Source organism: Apodemus sylvaticus, chromosome 21, assembly GCF_947179515.1.
Source record: "Apodemus sylvaticus chromosome 21, mApoSyl1.1, whole genome shotgun sequence".
Taxonomy (NCBI): Eukaryota; Metazoa; Chordata; class Mammalia; order Rodentia; family Muridae; genus Apodemus; species Apodemus sylvaticus.
In genome coordinates this window covers 15,036,538-15,056,332 of record NC_067492.1, presented here as the reverse complement: position 1 = coordinate 15,056,332, position 19,795 = coordinate 15,036,538, and the positions used below count along the sequence as shown (strand labels likewise).

The 19,795-nt window shown below is 46.0% G+C and overlaps 1 protein-coding gene across 2 annotated transcripts in view; it reads left to right on the top strand.

Moving 5' to 3' along the window:
* Positions 1-5,242: 5,242 nt before the first annotated feature.
* The window catches only part of Wwox (WW domain containing oxidoreductase), a 925,836-nt gene continuing 911,283 nt past the window's right edge, over positions 5,243-19,795 (top strand). Inside the window, exons 1-4 of one of the 2 annotated variants that reach the window (XM_052167126.1) lie at positions 5,243-5,291; positions 10,676-10,740; positions 11,556-11,613; positions 14,351-14,529. In XM_052167126.1, the coding sequence (XP_052023086.1) occupies positions 14,460-14,529 (70 nt within the window). In that variant the 5' untranslated portion in view covers positions 5,243-5,291; positions 10,676-10,740; positions 11,556-11,613; positions 14,351-14,459. The other variant, XM_052167125.1, reaches the window with a different exon arrangement.

The following is a 19,795-nucleotide window of genomic DNA, read 5'->3' as shown; positions in this document are numbered from 1 at the left end:
GGGGGAAGGGAAGAGCCCAAGAGGGCAAGGGAAGGGGAAAGAGAAGAGAGAATAAGAGAGACAAGAGAGAGAGGAGGGGGCAAGCAGCCCCTTTTATAGTAGGCCAGATCTACCTGACTGTTGCTAGGTAATTGTGGGGAGGAAAACACCTGGCTATTGCCAGGTAACTGTGGGGTGGAGCTTAGACAGAATCCTAACACTAAGCTTCAACATTCTTTTGGGCTAGCCAGAAAAGTCAGGAAGCTTTCCAGCTCTCTTTTTTATATGAAGTTTGGCACCAAAGCAGCAAGCTTGATTTAGCAAGGACTCATGATTTAAGTTAAAGCAGGTCTTCAGGGTATTGGGTGGGTAGGTGTTGAAATCACCAACTTCCTGGTATTGATACATTAGAGGAAGATGGTTCCAGGAAGAGCTTACTAAAATTCCTGTCCCTTGCATACATTTTCTTTTGAGTGGTGTCAAATTTTATTCATCAGAAGTGAGTGCATTTTGTCATTTGCAAATTTCTACCAGTGAAAGAAGTAAGTAATCGATTAAAAAAACAAATACCAACAAACAAAAACAAAACCAAAAACCCCAAAGGTTTTTAAAATCAGACATCCTTGCTGGGATCTAAAGCTCTAAACTGCAGGCCGATAGAGCCACCTGGCGTGCATCTTGGTAAGCACAAGCTTGGATATTTAAAAATCCTCACTTAATAACCACGGTGGCCCAGATGTTTTTACAGAAACAAGCTGTTTGTAAAATCTCCTTAGGGTTTGAATTTGTGGTTGTTGGCTTTGTCTCACACATCTTCAAGCTCGTGCTAATCTTCTTTGCCAGGGTTTACTTGAAGACAGATCCTTGTTAGATCAAAGTCAGAGTTAAAAGTCCAGGAGCCAGAAATGATAAGCAAGTAGAAGAAGGGACTAAGTGCTGTTGTGAAGCAGAAACTCTAAATGCCTAACTCTGGCATCCTAATGGTTTGAAAGCGGATGTTCCCCACCCCCACAGACTCATATGTGTGAATACTTGGGCTCTAGGTGGTGGAACTGTTTAAGAAGGATTAGGAGGTGTGGTCTTGTTAGGGGAGGTGTGTCAGAAGGGCAGGCTTTGAGGCTTCAAAAAGTTCTTATATCCCTAATATGCTCTCTGCCTCCTAGTTATGGGTCAAGACATAAGCTCTCTGCAGCAACTCCAGCAGACTGCCACCATGCCTTTGCTCTACTGTCATAGACTCTTATTTCTCTGAAATCATAAGCTCAATTAAATTCTTTCTTTTATAAGTTGCCTGGTCATGGTGTTTTATCACAACAATAGAATATTAATGAATACACTAACCGTTATACATTCTCTACCAATGGAGCCATCTCCATGGTCCTATGTTTATTTTATCAGTACTTGGAACTGAATACTCTACTATCGAACTACAGTCCCAGCTAATGGCTGCATAGTTTTCTTTGTGAGTCTTCAAATAGAGGTCAACAAATAAGATGAAGGAAGAGTTAGAAGAAGACGAGGTCACACTAATCATCTGAGATAATCAGTATATGAATGCAGAACAGCCAGGCAGATATCTCTGACCTGCAGGAGGTCTCAGAATCTATGGGATATTGTTATAGAACTCTGCATTCAGAGCCTGTGTTGTACCACTAAGGGTGTAGGGGTATGCTATTTTATAACTCTTGCCAGAAACCTGCTCCATGACATCTTAAAATAAATCTTAGTATATCACACTTGCCCTAGCACACAAGTTAATATGTTATTAGCTTACCGTAAACATGAATGCATTCTTTTTGTTTTGCTTTGCTTTGCTTTTTGAGACAGTTTCTCTGTGTAGCTCTGGATTTCCAAAACTCACTCTGTAGATCAAGCTGATTCCAAACCCAGAGATCTGCCTCTGCTGGGATTAAAGGCATGAACCACCATCTTGGCTTAAAGAATGCTTCTTAACTGAAACTCAAATAGCTACTTAGGGATACTTTTTTTTTTTTTTTTTTTTGGTCTTTTAGTATTTTGAGGCAAGGTCCTACTATATATCCCAGACTGGATTTGAACATGCAGCTATCCTCCTGCCTCTGCTTTCTGAGTGTTAGAATTACAGGCTTGGTTAGAATTACAGACTTTTTTTTTCATACCTGGGAGGGGTGATGCTATTGGAAGACGACAAAGATTCTGCTAAGTGTCTTGTAATGCATAGGACAGCTCAACTATGATTTGGCCCAAATGTCAGCAGTGCTGAGGTTGAGAAGTCAGGTGTCAGTGACAGAAGCACCTTGGTGGACTATATTTACGAGGTTATAGGATTGTTCTGTATTAGCAGAAGGCTGGCCTCCCAGAAGGTTAGAATTCCATCATGGGAACCAATACTCTGCTTAGAGATGTATTGTGTATTAGCGCTTCAGCCCAGTGTGAAGCAAATACCCAACAGAACCAACTTAATGGATAAAATATGATATGCTTATTGTTTCCGAGGACTTAGTGGATGAGAGTGGGGAAGTTGTGGAAGGGCAGATTCTTTTGCATCATTGTGGCCATGATAGTTTGTTTTCTGTTGCTAAAAGAGACACCATGACCAAAAGCAACCTCAGGAGGAAAGGTTTATTTGCCTTATACTTCCAGGTCAGGAACTGTCCATCACTGCAAAAAGTTGGGGCAAGAGATGGAGCAGGAACTGAAGCAGAGACTATGGGAGAGAGCTGCTTATTGGTTCACTTGTAGTTAGTTTTTTAAATACAGCCCAAGACCACCTGCCCAAGGAAGAGTTGCTCTTACATTGAGCTGGACCCTCGAACATGAAGACAATTCCTTATAGTCAGGAGTATGAGCTAATCATGTCTGGGCTCTTCCTTCTTTCCAGATGACTTTTGATTTTGAATGTATAGCTAAAAATAAAAACTAACCATAATAGTGAGGTGGAAAACAGATTAGAGGCAGAGGAGATGGGAGAGGAGATTCAGCGAGGGATAATATACCTACCAGGTTCTTCCCCACCAAGTAACCCAGCTCCTCCTAAAGTTTTCAGAAACTTCCATAATGGTACCACCAGCTGGTCAAACCGTGAGCCTATTGGGGCTATTTCTGAATCAAACCACAACAGAAAACTATACATTTTTGATATTCAATGGCTTCATACCATGTCACCAGAAGCAAGTGGCAAGAGAGACTTTTGTTAGAGCAATCCAGGGTCAACCTAAGCCCTTATGCCTTGAGTAGAGGTTACAGGTCACCAGAGAAACAAAGACTCTTCATTTTGACCTTATTCATTTTCTCTGCACAATCAGGGGACTTCACGATCCCATTTCCTATTCATATCAGAGGAGTCAGTGGGTTAAGATGAGTGGTGAAAGGGTGGGCAGAGATGAAGTAGACTAGTTGTACCAGATACAATGCACAGGCCTTTGACAAAAAACATACTCTCTCAGGATTCAAATGGGAAAGCAGCACTGTTATGACTAAATGGTTGGCATCAGGAGACAGCTCTGTGGTTCAACTGCTTGCCTTGCCAACAGGAGGACCTACTGCAGGATTTTCCATGTCCAACCCTATTAGTGCAGTGGGAGGCCTGTGATTGGACAGGAAAAGAGAGGCAGAGCTAGGCGTTGGAGGGGGACAGAGGTCATAGGAGGAGAAGGGGAGAGGAGCCAAGATGGCTTTGGATGTGGACCTGTGTGGTATTTACTAGTCACAAATAGCTACATTTTTATAGGGTTAGAAATACTGGAATAAAGCTGTTTATCAAATTGGCTCTTAAATTACTATATTGGCATCTTGTAAATTGTGATTTTTATTGATACATAAGTCTGATTGGTTAATTAAGCTTTAAGAGTTTTGATGTACTTGGTTACTGGAATGTGGGTCCACCGATGGTGGAGAGGGAATAGAGCTGGGAGGTTGTGGGAGCAAGCAGGGAGAGTATAGCTTAGCAGCTAAGAAAACTGTAAGCGGGACCCTGCTGGGACATGGTGTTGCGGCCTGGCAGGGCAGGAGAAATGGAGGGACCATTTTTAATATTTCTTCCTGTAGCAAGGACCGAGTTGGATTTTCAGAAACCACAGACATCCAGGGTGGGTGTGGTGCCGTTCTATAATCTCAGTGCTGGGAAGTCTGAGGCAGGGATCCCTGGATCAACAACTGGGACCCTGCCTCAGTGAATAAGCAGTTAGGGAAGATACTCTTCTTATAAAGCCTTGGCCAGCTCAGGCATGTGCACACGTGTGCCCACATACACATGCATACCACACACACATGCACATGTGGAGAAAAAGAAAACTTAACTAAATGTTTTTATTTAGTTAGCTTTCACTGTATGTGTTCAGGAAAGTGTGTCTGCCCCCAAGGACTATGGAGAGGAGAGAGCTATCCCCCACACAGGAACGGTCTTAAAGGCAAACGCAACATTGTCACTGTCCCCAGGTTACCCATAACATATGCATTCTTTCCGTGAAGGCCTACATTCTCTCCGTCCTGGGCCAGAGGACTTCTCCACAGCACATGCGTGGGAAGGACGTTATAAGAAGGACATGTTTTGGAAACTTGCTTCAGCAAGGCCAAGCTGAAGGTAGGCTTTACATTGTAGATCTAGGATATTTATAATCAGGTGCTTTAAAAGTCTACTTTGCAAGTTTGTAATTAGGTGATACCTATGAACAAGAGAACCCGGTTATGAATGGAAGACTCTTCTCTCTTAACTGAGAATCTGGAGGCATTGAGAATGTGTACGTTCTGTATTTTTGGCTCACTTTATAGCCTAGGCTGGCCTTGAACTTGTGAAATTGTGGTGATCCTTCTGACTTAGCCTCCCAAATAGTGGAATTTCTTAGTTCTCTAAGTGTAGTTTTTAAAATTTACTTGAACAACCCAGCTTGTGAATGGAAAAATACCTGGAGGGTATCAAGTCGGGACATTTTCTCTTGCAGGTGTGTCCAACTTGAGGCTCGCCGCAGCACCTGACTCAGGATAATAATAAATGCGGCCCAATAAAAATATCGTAAACTTTAAACACTGTGAGATTTTTTTTTCCTTTTTCCTATTTGAAATTTGACAATGTCACAGTATCGTGCCGTATTGGTAACACAAGGTTGTGCATCTGCATGCCATGGGAAGAAACTGGAGGTCAGAACAATCTCATCAGACAGCCCCCGCCCCCACCTTTTTTTTCCCTCTGTACAATCCAGTTGAGCTTGGACTACATTTCCCAGGACACCTCACTTCTGGGACTCATTCATGATTGGGTAAAACAATAAGGAAGTGCTTTCGGGTCGCCCAGCAACGTGCAGAGTCCTGCATGGTGAGCACGCCTCTTCCAGGAGGTGAGGAAGCTTATTCCAGTTTCTGAGCCGTTCCTGTTTTTCCTTCCAGCCTCACGGCCGTTCCTTCTCTTCCTCGTTCCCACCACCGCTCTTCTTGGGCTCTGCCTCCCTTTCCCGCCAGTCGCCGCAAATCCAGGAAACTGGATTGCAGCCGCGGACCGGCAGGGCGAGCAGTGCGCAGGCGCGAGCGGTCTGGCCCCTGACGCGCGCCGCGCGGTTGAAGCCCGAGTGAGTTGCTGAGAAGAGCAGGCGGCTACTTCTGTCTCCAGTATGGCAGCTCTGCGCTATGCGGGCCTGGACGACACGGACAGTGAGGATGAGCTGCCTCCGGGCTGGGAGGAGAGAACCACCAAGGACGGCTGGGTGTACTACGCCAAGTAAGCGGCCTGGAGCGGCGTTCCTGGGAGCTGTGTCCTGCGAGGCCTGGACCCTGCGCTGCCCTGCCAGGCGGGCATGCGCATCCGAATTGCCAGCCAGCCACCTGTCCCAGGATCCCCGTTGTTAAGGGGTCTGGGTCAAGGTCCAGTCACCTGGCCACTCGCAGCACGCCCCCTGCTGCTCACTAGGTGGCACTGCACCGTGCACTTGTGGTCTTACTCCTCTAAAGAGGAAATCAGAGAAAACTTCAAAGCCAAGCTCCCGCCAAGGGCATCTGAGTTGGAGGCCCCGCGATCTGTATTTATTTTTTAAGCAGATGCCCTGGGTGGCTCACAGTGGTTTCCCAGGGAAGTTTTGGAAACTTCAGCAGAGCCTTTCCCCATTTCTAACCGTGACTTCGGGGCCACTCAAAGCAGGCTTTCTGTTTTCTCCTCTTCATCTGTGGAATCTGTTGACACAAGAATGAATCTGTGCTGTGCACAAGGCACTCAGTGGGTTGTAGGTCGCTTGCCCAGCAGGCATTTTCTGTTAGTTGGACTGTATCTGTGACAAAGTTGCAGTTGTATAGGTCTGATACAGGAATTACCTGTGTAGCCTCTCCCTCCTCCTCCCTCCCTCATCTTCCCTTTTCTGAGACTGGCTCTCACTATGCAAACTTAGCTGGCTTGGAACTAGCTTAGTAGATCAGGCTGGCCCGGAACTTTCACAGATCCATCTCTTTTTACAGGGTCTCACTGTATATGTAGGCCTGTGTAATCTCACCTCCAAACCCCCAGTTTCTGGGTAGTGTCTTAAGTACAGACACTGAGTTTCCATAGAGAACCTACTGCAGCTGACTCTAGGCTTGAGGAAATCTATTCTTTTTTTTTTTTTTTTTTTTTTTTGGATTTGTTTCGAGACAGGGTTTCTCTGTGTAGCCCTGGCTGTCCTGGAACTCACTCTGTGGACCAGGCTGGCCTCAAACTCAGAAAACCGCCTGCCTCTGCCTCCCAGAGTGCTGGAATTACAGGCGTGCACCACCACCGCCCGGCTAATCTATTCATTTTTAACAAATAGATATTTAATGGACAGAATGATGGGTTTTGATACAGTCTTGATCAGGCTATTTTTTTTTTTTCTTTTCTCTGCCAGTTAAAGAATTAAAAGGCAGGGGAAATTAGCAATGTAACAGGTAGCAGAAATCTCCAACACCTCAAACAGCAGCAGGCATAGTCCCCAGGCTAAAAGGCATTTTGTGGTGTGTGTGTGTGTGTGGGGGGGGAGAATCATATTCACACAACAGACACACGCGGAGAAAACGACTACAAAACAGAGTGGGAACTCTGGAAGCCAAAAAATCCAGCCTCTTCTTGAGGGCCTTTTTGGTTTTAAGTCATTGAGTTTTTGTGCCCTAATTTAAGAGTTGGTCAATTTGAAGAAAGATAAGGTGGTTGGTTGGCCCACAACTGTTGGGTAAGATGTCCAGATGTGGCCTTGAGCTTGCTGGGCCAGTTTTTCAGCAGCAGCTGACTAGCACGAGAAAAAGCCCTCAAGGACTTTGTTTTAAGATGCCAGGCTTTTGTCTCACGTAAGGAGGGTGAGGAAGAAGCTGGCCATGTTGGAAGTTCACCACTTGTGTTACCTAGCCATGGTCCCTCTCTCTGTCTGCCTTCCAAGATGCCTGTCTGCCTCCTAGTTCCCAAGTTTCATGATCCCCTTTATCATCTCCAAGAATAATGTATACTTTCCCTGATTTTCTTCTCAAATACTTCCTCTTCTATTTTCTTATATATATATATATATATATATATATATTTGGTTTTTTGGATTTGTTTTTTTTTCGAGACAGGGTTTCTCTGTGTAGCCCTGACTGTCCTGGAACTTACTCTGTAGACCAGGCTGGCCTCAAACTCAGAAATCCACCTGTCTCTGCATCCCAGAGTGCTGGGATTACAGGCGTGCGCCACCACTGCCACACTTGTAAAATATTTTTAAAGCAGGGTCTCTTGTAGTCCAGGCTGGCCATAACTTGGTATGTGGCTGAGGTTGAGCTCCCAGTTCTCCTGGTCTGGGGTCAGTGTGTGCATGAACACACCTGACTTTATGTTTTTAAAAGCTAAGCGAATCAATCTTCTTACAGCTTCCCACGAGAGTATATTATCACTTGGCTTTCAGAAAATAAATTACTGTAAGTGTATTTTGAGTTTCTAATAATTAACTTTTTAAAAAAAATGTAGACAAGAGTGGCTTCCAGCTTACAGAGATCCTCCAGCCTCTGGGGCTAATAGCATGTGCTGCAGTCTTGTCTAGCAGTGTTTCCTGTAGCCCAAGCTTACCTAGAAATTTTTTATGGAACCGGGATGACATAGAGTTCTTAATGCCTCCTGCCTCCACCTTCCAGATATGGAATTACACGTTTGCACCAGCCCACCTGGTTCCAGAAAACTTGCCTTATTATCAAGTTAGTAGCTTGTGCCCTGGAGTCTACCCATGGATGGGCTGTAAACTATGTGATTTGCAGGTACTCAAAGCTATTCACTGCTGCCCCTGGTGGCCAGATAGAAAGAAACAGGAAACAGAAAAACTTTGGTGAGTTTATTCATTCAAGAGTCCTTAAGGGCCAGGCTGATTGGTGGGCACTGGAGATGTCTGGCTAAGTGTGGCACGACTGTCATTCTTAAGGAGCGCTATCAGACCGGCAGATGACGTGTAATTTTATAGTTCCAGTGCAGTGTGTCCAGCATGAGGTGTGTGGGTTGAGGGGAGGCCGCCTAGGAGAGGTGTCACTTGCCCTGTGTCTCAGAGAGCTGTAGAAGGTGGGTTCAGGTGGTAGGAAATCAGGCAGGTGGAGGGGACAGTGTGATGAGAGACCCCAAGCAGGCAAGGAGTCAGTTTGAAGAGGCTCTTCTGTACTCTCAGCAAATTGTGCCAAGGACTCGGATTCTATTTTCTGACTCTAGAGCCCGCTGATGATCCGGAGCCAGGGAGGGACACTGAGTTTGTGTCTTCTGAAGCACGGATGGCTCTGGAGACATGAGTGGATTGTGTGAGCAGGAGGTGCAGGGCATAGACATGCCAAGGGTCCTGCCTTTGGTGCTCCTACCTGGACCTCTGTGTGTGAAGTCTAAGCAGTAGAGAACATCCTAGTCTGTGCCGCGACAGCCCCCTGTGCTTAGCACTGTTTCTTGAGCCTTGGCATCTTCTGTGGCATCTTGTTGGTTGGTGATGAAGTAATACAGTTAGTTACTCCCTTTTTGAGACTGGATTTAAGGAAATCAAGTGTCATCTTCGAAAGCCTCCTTCAGCGCTGGCTGTTTCACACATGTTAGGATGCTCTGTCACTGGTGACAGGTGATTCTAGCTTTTGGTCCATGTTTTAAGGAGAATGATCTATTACCACTGTGTTTCACTCTATTAAGTGTGAATTAAGCAAAAGTAAAGGAATAAATAGCAAGTGGCAGATAGAGAGAAGCCGTGGGTGGCAAAATATTATCAATAGAAATATTATCAATAGAGCACTCACAGTGCCTGTCAGAAACTGCCTGGAAGAGCCCAACTGAGAGAGAAATAGCTTTAAGTCAGGTGTGTACAACGTCAGCCCACATGTGGGAGCCCTGACTGAGGCCATGGTGGAGTTCCCATTGCCTGGTACGTGTTCTCCATGTTTCCCTTAGCCACAGACATTTTTTTATATCGTGGGATAAACAGTAGCTGAGGGAAGCCACTTGGGAATCTTTTAGTTATGTTCAAGGACAGAGTGTTTTTTTTTTTTTTAATACCCTTAGCTGTCTGCTGTTTTCCTCTCTTCCTGTCACAGACTGGGGACCCATTAGTCTCTTGGGAGCTTTTGAAGGGCATGTGAAATAAACACGCTGGAGCCTAGTAAGGGGAAGCCTCCTTGATACCAGACAGAGTCTGCTTTTAGTAAGCTTGGACAGCATGTGACAATTTACCAGTAGAATGTATGACAGCTCACCATTTTATTATAATGATTGCTCCAGGAGACCATTTGAACAGTGTCCTTGAGACAGCCCCATTCAGCAAAGGACAAGAGGTGACAGCTGAGGGGTGGAGTCAGTGGAACAGTTGTGCATTGAGGCTATCTTGTCAGACCAAGTGTTCACAGATCCACGGTCGTCTTGTCATAGCTAAGTGACCTGTGCTACTGTCTCCCTACACTCTTAACGTCCTTTTGGCTGCACCCAGGACCCAGAGATTAATGAGACACTGAACCTGGGGTCAGAATACAGATTTAAATATGTGTGTGTGTGTGTGTGTGTGTGTGTGTGTGTAAAAGTGTGCCTGTATACATGCCATGGCATATTGGTGGAGGTCAGAGGACAGCAATCAGGAACTGCACCTCTTCTTCCTCCGTGAGGTCTAGGCAGCAAACTTGGGTCCTCAGGATTGCTTGACAAGCACTTTTTCCTTTGAGCTATTTTGCTAGCCCAGAATGTACATTTTAAAAGTCACGTCTGTAATTTTAGTAATTAGGAAGTAGAGACAGCAGAATCAAGCATTTAGTGTCATCCACGGCTACATGGTGAGTTTAGCTGGGGCTACATGAAATCTTGTCTCCAAACAAAACCAAAACAAACCAAAAAGCCAAAACTCAAAAAAGAACAAGGAAAATAAATTTTAACAACGCAATATTTAAGCTACACTTAGTATTTAAAATGAGTGTTATAGACCAGACATTAAAGATTGTCAGTATATCCTTGAATAAAGGGAAAAGGAATACAAATGTCTGTCTAGAACTTTGTGCTTCACAGAGCATTGTAAAGTTGACTCTAGCTGGGACCCTGTCCCTCTTGCCCTCCCAGTGATCTGTGCTGCAAGATTCCTTCAGGTGTGATTCTTCTGACCTTCAACCTGGGGCCTCTGACCTGACGTAGTCAGCAAACCTGCTTCGAGTATTTCTTTCTGTCTGTTCTCATGACTCCAGCTATATCAGGAAAAGATACAATTAATACAGTGAACTGCATTTTAGCAGCGTTAACTTACTCTGTTGTGGGTCTCTATTACAGTCACACCGAGGAAAAGACCCAGTGGGAACATCCGAAAACCGGCAAGAGAAAACGAGTCGCAGGAGGTCTGTATGCCGTCCGAAGCGTAGAAGTGCACTATCTGAAGCATTGAGTAGCTAGGGAAGATGTTAGAGGTAGTGAGGTAGCACTTAACCCTGTCTTTCTGGGAAGGCTGTCTGGTGGGTGGTCACCAAGGAACAAGGCTGTCAGTCTGAGAGCATAATGGGGGTTGGCAGAAGAAGATAAGATCTTGAGATGGTCGGAGGATGTCTTATGGCTTTAAACAAAGTTTACTGAGACAATTGGGACTCTGACTGGTTGGGCTTTTCTGCAGTTGCACTGTGGGAGTTACTGCTCTTGGTGTAAGCTGTGGAGGCAGATGTCAGTATTTTATGGAAACCTACAGAGATGTTTCTGAGGAGGTACACAACCCATGGAGTGAAAGTACTGAGTGAAAACAGGGTTGAAGCTCCTCAGGGCTTAGGTGAAGACAGGTGAGCTTGTGTGTGACAATGACGGGTGGCCCTACAGCAGGTGCAAGGCAGTCAGCATGCCACTGCTGCTGTGTGGTGAACTTGCGCCATGGCTGTGAGCTTTGGGAATTCATGCTCATAGGAGCATCTGCAGAGGCCTGAAGTAAAGCAGCAGCTGAGAGAACACGTGAGAGTGATCAAGAGTGTAACAGTTTTGGTTAAAGCAGGAGGCAGAATGTGGATTCCAGATGGGGTGCTGGGCATCCTCTAACTGCCACCCTAGATGCATGGGACCAGACCAGAGGGTCTACGGGACCAGGGACAAGAGATAACCTCTTTCCTGACCCTGGGATGTGACTTGGCTTCATTCCCTGCACATAACACCGTTAATTGTCCTTGTGTTTCAGATTTGCCATATGGCTGGGAGCAGGAGACCGACGAGAATGGACAAGTGTTTTTTGTTGAGTAAGTGTCTATGTAGAAGCATAGCCAGTTTGACTCTCAAGAGGAATTTCCAGATACAATTTCCTACATTGGCCAGAGGAAAATATGAAGTCATATAGACCTGCTTTACCAGCAGGAGTAGCCAACCCCCTTTATGAGCTTTGTGATTTTTTTTTTCTTTTTCTAGTCTGCAGTTTTCCACCCTTCTTTGTACACTAAGGCTTTGGGGTCAGGTCAGCCCAGCCCTTTACACGTGACTCATCTGTCTCATAGACTGTGTGGTGTGATATTCCCTAAGCACACCCCTAATATAGCACATAATATAATTGTCATTCCTTTAAGGTTAAACAAAAACTTAGCTATTCAGAGACAGCGTGATATTTTGTGAGTTTCAAGAAGATTTCCTTAGGTTTTCACTGTACTTGATTGGACTACTACTTTTCTTTCTTTTCCCTCATTTTCTTCTTTAAGCGGCTCATCCTGAGGCTTCCTAACATTTTTACAAAGGGTTGATTGATGTGTCTGTACGAGGGTGTCGGTCTCCTCTCTTGTCAGTCTACACATCTCCTCTTAGGCAGGGTCTCTCCCTAACCTCAGGTGGAAGGCAGTAAGTCTCGGAGAGCCTGTAGTACCTGCAGCCTTCAGAGCTGGAGTTACAGATGTGCTAACTTGGGGTGCCTGGACTGCTGAATGGTGCTGTGTCCCAAGCTCCAGGCCTCAGGATTGGGCAGCGGGTGCTCTAGAACTGCCATGCCATCTCCGGAACTTCATTTTCCAGATTTCTAGCACTCCAGTGACAGCCCTCACCTGTTACTAGCCATGTAGTGATAGTGATAGTTGTAGCAACGGGCTCGCCTGGAGGTGTGTTTTGTCAGCATACCTAATGAACTCCCTCCCGCTTCATTTTCCACACTGGGAGCAGGTAGGCCGGGCTTGCTTTGGAGAGTCTAAGCAGCCCTAGCAGGACTGCCTCTCTGGCAGGTGATTAGGTGGATGGTCTTTGCTACCTATTAGATTATAAAGGTTTCTTCTTCCTTGATTTATAAAAATCCTTTCCCTTATCAAAACAGGGATATCATTTCTTTATAGTCTTTTGCTGCAAATATCCCTTTCTGTATTTTCCTTGGATGACTTGACTGTAGAAACTCTTAGGCCCCGTGTGGCCAGACTCCTCCTGTGCATACACATGCCCATAAAGCTGTCCTCAGGAGTGATTTCCTCCTCACGGGCCCAGAGCACTGCTTCCAAGATGGGATTCTCCCATCAGCATCATTGGCAGCTCTTGGGAACATAGTCGATACATCCTCAGACCCCTACATCTGAATCTCAGTGTGGGGTGTGTTTGTGGTGGCGAGGGGCAGCCAGTGCCCTTCAGGGAGTTCTGAAGCTTGTGGTTGTCTGGTCTGCTCTAGAACAGGATCAGCTAAACATTTGTGTAATGCATCAGATATGTTTTAGGCTATGGCACTACATGGTTCCTGTTTTAATACAAAAATAATGGCCGTTGCTGTGTCCTAGTAAGACTTTTTAGAAACAGGCAGGAGACTGAATCAGCCAGCTGCTGGCCTAATGAAAATTGAGCATGGACTGTGGAAGCAAGCTAGAGCAAGGTTAGGTTTTCTCCAGCCTGCTGTAGAGGTGTGCTGGGGTAAGCACAAAGAGGCCTTGAGAAAAAGGAAGTGGAACTTTGTTTCCATGGGCAAGTACTGTCACCAGTGCTTGGTAGGCACTTACAGGCTACCAAGGCGGCATCCCAGGGGAGTGGAGACAGCAGCACCAGCCGGCACTGCCAAGTGTCAGTGTTGTCAGACAGGGTCTCACAAAGTTGCTCAGGCCGCCCTTGGAATCGTAGTCTGTCTGTTTCAGCCTCCTGAGTCTCAGGGCTATGTCATGACGCTCAGATACATACACCTTAAATCATAATATCCATGCATTTCAGGAGGGTTCTTATAACATTTCAAGGTCATTATCTCAAATCTCAAAAATGCACATAACTTTTGTACTACATTTTATACATTGTGTGTGTGTGTGTGTGTGTGTGTGCGCGTGCGGACCAGGAGAACTTGGAGGTGTTTTCTTCTGTCATGTGGGTTTTAGGGATTGAACCCAGGTCATCAGGCTTGGTAGCAGGCACCTTTCCCTACTGAGCCTTCTTGACAGCCCAAGAATACATTTAAAATGTAAAAATGGTACTAAAAGGAGTTATTTAATAATCTGCATGTACCAGTATATTTTAATGTTTCTAGATTAATTTCAAACCAGAAGTTCAGTGCTAATTACAGGTAGCTTGGCTATGGTCTTAAAATGCAAACAATTGGAACCTTGCACTCTGGCTTGCTTTATAGTTATTAAGACTTTGATCACTTCCATTTCCTTGTGTACCAGTGTGTATAGGCCTTTGCACAGGCCAGTGAAATTACATGGATATCTACTGACTAGGGCGGCTGACAGATCTTATAGATGCATTTACATTAACGTGAATTCAGTAGAAATTCAGAGCCTCCTCAGCAAGCTGCTGTGGTACTCAAGAGGCCTACTGTGTCCCAGTACCTTCAAGGTCATTCTGAGAGGCCTCCATTGCTCTGTTTTCAGGCAAGAATACCATCCTTCCAAGGCCAGAAGGCCAGTCAGATGGGTTCTGGGTCTCTGAGTGTTTGGCAGTAAGCCTTTGGGAATGAACAATGGTGTTTGCCTGAAGTGTACTTAGAGATGCTGGTCCTTGCTGTATAGAGTTCAATGTTCTCCCTGTTCTTTGCAGCCACATAAATAAAAGAACTACCTACTTGGATCCAAGACTGGCATTTACTGTGGATGATAATCCGACAAAGCCAACCACCAGACAGAGATACGATGGGAGCACCACCGCCATGGAGATCCTGCAGGGCCGGGACCTCACAGGCAAGGTGGTCCTGGTTACTGGAGCGAGTTCAGGAATAGGTAGGCCTGTAGCTTACTGTCATCTTATTTCTTTATTGTTTGTGAGTGCTGCAGAGAATTCCACTTAAATGTGACTGTAATGAGATGGTGGTGACTCTCCAGTTGAAAGAGGCTCTGCGGCTCTCTCAGCTGTTGTCTCGTTAAGACCACGCTCCGTCTCCATCCCAGTGTCGCAGTGGGAGGCTTGTGGGCCTGACCTTGAAGAGGCTCGAGCTGAGACGTCAGCAGAAGGCTGTGGCTATTTTGGTATTGAGGGGCCGGAAACGGCAGGCTCTGCCCAAGAGGTTTTGACCTGGCCCGTGTGGTGCATGGCTGTATTCCAGTTACCTGGCTTATTCAAACCAAAATTGATTGGTAATGGGATCCTGGACGGCAGCAGATTGTGACTTTGGATCCAAGGGTGCTGCAGGTTTCCACTGGTCACAGAGCCTATCATTTTCTTTTGGTAACCATATCCTATTTCTTCATAAAACTGGAGAATTTGTCCTTGTCTTCACCTCTGCAGTAACCCTCCTAATTGCCCCTGTTTAACCACAGTGACCATGGTGAGGTCAGTGGCTTCCTGGGCTGCTGCAGTAGCAGCACTGAGGGTGGCACCTGTGCCATCTCAAGGGATGGGGTTTTATTTTGTTTTGGTCCATTGACATCTGACATTAGTGTCTGAATTGCTTTGGGATAGGATATGTATCTTCAGATTAAAGAGTAGAGCTGCATCTGTTTGTCCTCTGCTTGTCCTCTGTCAGTTTTCTCTCTGTCCATCTGTCTTCCTGTCACAGTGCCCCCTCATGGTCTCTCTCATGAGCTTTAGTCTATTTTCCTCTCTTTCCTGATTTTGGACTCCTCTAGCAAGCAGAGGAGGTGAGGTACCACAGTGGATCAGCCACTCTGCAGAGTGGCAGGTTCTCAGAGCTTGACTCTGCCATCTCTTTGGTCTCCTGACCATACTCCTCCTAAGGGAAAGGTTTTTTGTTTTTTGTTTTTTGTTTTGTAAATAGAAAGCAGTTTCCATAGAATCACTTCCCAGACCTCATTGTGAGCCCAGAATACATGCAGTCTAACCTTTCCAATGTCTGCCTTGGGTTGGAGTCTGGATAATTCTCATGCTGTCAGTGGAGCTGCAGCACGAGTGATAGTGGATGGCTCCCTCCCCACTAGTGGTAATGCCTGGCTCCCTCCCCAGCACCCAAGATGCATTAGTATGGCTCTGGATGTGGACCCAGGACACTGTAGAGTAAGTTTTTAGAAAAGGATTTGAGGACTTAAGAAAATTTCCCTTTGTTTATGTAACACTTAGCTCACTAGGAACTGAATGAAATGATCTCATTCCCTTGGTCTTTTAGTTGGACAGTTTTTCTTATTTATTTATTTTATTTCATGAGCATCAGTATTTTGTCTGCATGTATGTATGCACACCACATTTGGAGTCCTGAGAGCTTTTTGGATAACTTGGATCTGGAGTCATCCAGGGATGGTTGTGAGCCGCCATGTTGGTACTTGGATTCAACCTGGCTTCTCTGCATGAGCAGCCAGTGCTTGTTAACCAGGCGACCTTCCCGACAGCCCTCAGGAGAGGCTTGCTTCAATCAGTGAGGTATGTGATGGTTCCAGGCAGCGCGTTCTGTCTGGTGTGTGCTAGTAGACTTTTGACTAAGTCTGCTGTCCTCAGAGGTCTGCAGTGTCAGAGCATGGGACAAGATTCATGTCTGGCTGATCCTGATAGTGAGAGAGAAGGAGGTTCTGAAGTGTGAGGAAAGAATGTGTGTATCCAAACGACCCCCCAACCCTAGGAGCAAAGGCGGAGGGCTGCCTCTCCACTGTTGCCCTTCTTTCTGACACTTCCTTCTGGTGCCCATAGTTGTGGACACTGCAGGAGGTGTGAGTGGTCCCACCAGTGTGGCTAGTCATGAGGGTGGATTGGAGAAGGCTTCAGGAAGGCCAGCAGTGTTTCCAGACCTTACTTCCTCTCAGGAAACTGCCTGTCACTCCTTCTTCCTCTCCATACCACCAAGCATGACTCTGCTAGTGCTGAAGATTTTGATTCTTAATTTTTGGGATGATAATATATTGCAGATTCCAGTCGAGTGCATACAACTCAGCTTCCCTCTTCAGCAGGTAGATTGGACATAAAGAGGCTGGAGTTTGATAGGCTTGGGCTGCTTGTCATAACAGTTGGCTTTTGTCCTTCAAGCCAGCCTTGGAAAGTGTCCTTGCCCAGGTAGTCTGTGGCTTCTAGATACCAGGCTTCCTTCTCCTGAGCTTGTCCATTTATAAATTGCTATTACTGCTTTCTTTTGCCTGTGCAATGCAGGGTGGAGTGAGCATCTGCTCCCAAGACTCCTGCCGTTGCCCTCTGGGAGAGCTCTGCGGGTCATTAGCATTCCTTTCTTTGGACTGCAGCAGGGAGACTGTTGTCTGTGGATCAACAGTTGAGTCTTCAGTGTGTGAAGCTGAGTGAATGGATGCTGGGCACAGTTTCCCCATGACTGGACAGACACCTTGTCTGCCCTGCCCGAGAGTGCAGTTGGGGCAATATCTTTACCACACTTCCCCTCCATGTGGGAGGTAGGAGAGGTGGAGGGAGATGCTTGCTCCCTGACTGACAAACTGGGTTCTCTCAGGGCTCTGATAGGAGCTCTGAGCAGACTGTTCTCTCCCTGATTTTCTCATGTTGTCCGTAAGCAATGCAGAACTAACTTTTGAATGTTTATACTTGATTGGACTACAGCAGTTGAATAATTCTCAGTTCCAAGCAGGAAGGAAAGGTCAGGATGGTTCTGGACTGTAGGAGGATTCAGAGGCAATGCAGAAGTACAGTAGGAGTGTGAAAAACATTAGTTTTGGAGATAGTGTCTTGCTTTGTGTCCTTGCCTTGAGTAAGTGACTAGGAATTGGCCTCCAATTCCTGCTCTTCATACCTCACACACCAGGATTATGGATGTGTCCACCCACCACACTTAGTTCCCAGTCCTTCTCTTTACAGTTGTGAGCTGACTTTACCTCTACCAACTGAGTTCAGCTTTCTGGATTGGATGTGGATCACCTACAACCCCTGGGTATAATCTGACCTACCTGATTCTATAGGTGTTTTCCATTGGAACACAGTCATGCATATTTAGGGTATCAGCAGAAGTTGAATAATTATAGTAGGGATCAAGTGGCTCCCGAAGTCTTTACTGTGGGGCCTGCACTCGAAGCCTTTACTCTTACTGCACTGGGTGGTCCAGCTGAACCCAAAGCAGGGTTGCTTCAGCATCTGGTATCAGCCAGTTTAGCTGAGGTTGGGATAAGGGGATGCCCAGGCTACAGGAAGAGTGCACCCAGCACATTATGAGTAGCTGGAAGGGTTGTCCCACCACTATCTATCTACCCCTTCCTATGTCCTTAGTGAGCTGCAAGATTAGAATGTTGTCACCTCAGGAACTAACACGCTTCTCCTCTTGACCTTTGTTTAACCAGCTTTCTGAACCTGAAGACTTTTAGATTGAAAGCTGTAGCTTGTGGACCTCAGTGGAGAACAGCATCTCGGGCTCCGGGGTGAGCCATCCCTTCATCCAGAGCTGCCGCTAGCAGATCAAGAGCCGGAGCCTGCTACCCAGTAGACAAGGGAGGAGCTCACTGGCCTGTGTGCAGCACGGCTGGGCAGGAGGGGCAGGAGGTTGTGGCTCTTTGGAGTTACACACTGGCTGGCTCTGATTCTGTAAAAAAAGAAGGAAACGGCTTCAACATGGAGATGACCACATCTAAGTCCTGGAAAATCTCAGGAAAGGGGATGCTTTAGACTAGGGAGTCTCCCACTTTCCTGGGGCCCGAGGATTTTCCTAAGCTAAATCTGTCCGAGACCAGATTTGGCTGTGAGTGCACAGAACTGTGTGGAAGCCTTGGACCTTCAGGCTGGCTTGCTGGTCAGGCAGCACGTTCTAACACGGGTGGTCACGTGTCCCTTGAGTGGGACAGCAGCTGCTCATCTTTATGTCAGAGGAGCATTTGAGTTCCATACGATTGATGCTTCATAAAGATCAATATACTGCCATTGTATTTCTGTAGGAATGGTCAGGCTTTTGGCAAACTGTTGGAAATCTGATAGCAGCTGTGAGTACATCAGACAATCCGGTTTTTGGTATTAAAGGCAGAGCTCTCTTCTTCCAGTCTGAAGCCTGGAGTGGTTCAGCTTTGATTTTAACTTTCTTCCTGAGCTTGGTCTTTCCCCTTCTGGACCTTTATAATGTCGGGCTGCATCACACATGGTCTCCCTCTGAAATAGCATGGCCTGGTTTTGATTTTTAAGCCAGAGGACCAACAAAAGCAAAACTAGCTTTTCTCTTAGAGTATATTATTGTGATCATCACCCCAGACCTTGTTGTAGAGATTCACACACATGCACGCACGCACGCACGCACGCACGCACACATACACCAGGTTCATACTCAGAGATGAAAGAGGCACACACTGAAGGTGTCAGGCATCCCTCAACTTGTCATCTTTAGAGCGAAGTAAAAGCACGAGCTTTTCTTGCTGCAAGCCCTGCAGTAGTCTTAACAGTAGAGCGTCTTCATGTGCTGGCCTAGAGGGTCTGTCCCTTGATGACGGCTGGGGCTCTGACGTGAAGCTAGTGGCACACTTTGGTCTTGACCGTTGTCATTGTGATGGACTCCTGCCTGGAGTAAATTCTCCCTTCTCTCGCTGCTTCCCTTCCAGACTGCAGCAGGTTCTCTAAGCTGTATGCTAAAGCAATTTGAAATTACTTCCTTTGGAGAAACTATCAGAAGTTGTTTTCCTTTGAGACAGAGTCTCCTTACTTAGCCTAGACTAGCCTACAACTCAGGGAAGTTCTCCTGCCTCAGCCTTCTCCACACCTGCTGCAAACTTGAGATTTTTGACAGTATTGAAAAAAGTCCTTGACTGTCATTACACAAAAATTAAAAGTTATTATTTTATGAGTCAAACAGCCATTTCACATGTGAATATTTTTAGATATCATAGCCCTTGAGAAGCTAACTACACAAACCAGGGGCCAGTTAGAAATGCTGTGGTGATGGCTGTGGTGAAGTTGGCTGACCATGGGTAGGAGCAGAGTAGGTATAGAGAGTGTGTATTCTTCGTCACAGGCCCCCAGTTAGTTTATACTCGTGTATTGTGTCCACAGGTACCCCTCTGGACAGTTTCAGAAGGGCCTGTCCCCTGAGGTCCCAGTTAATTCCATATTTGCACTTGGGCTTTCACATTTTTATAGTGTCAGTTTAATAATTTCGTGTTGCTAGGCTTCATG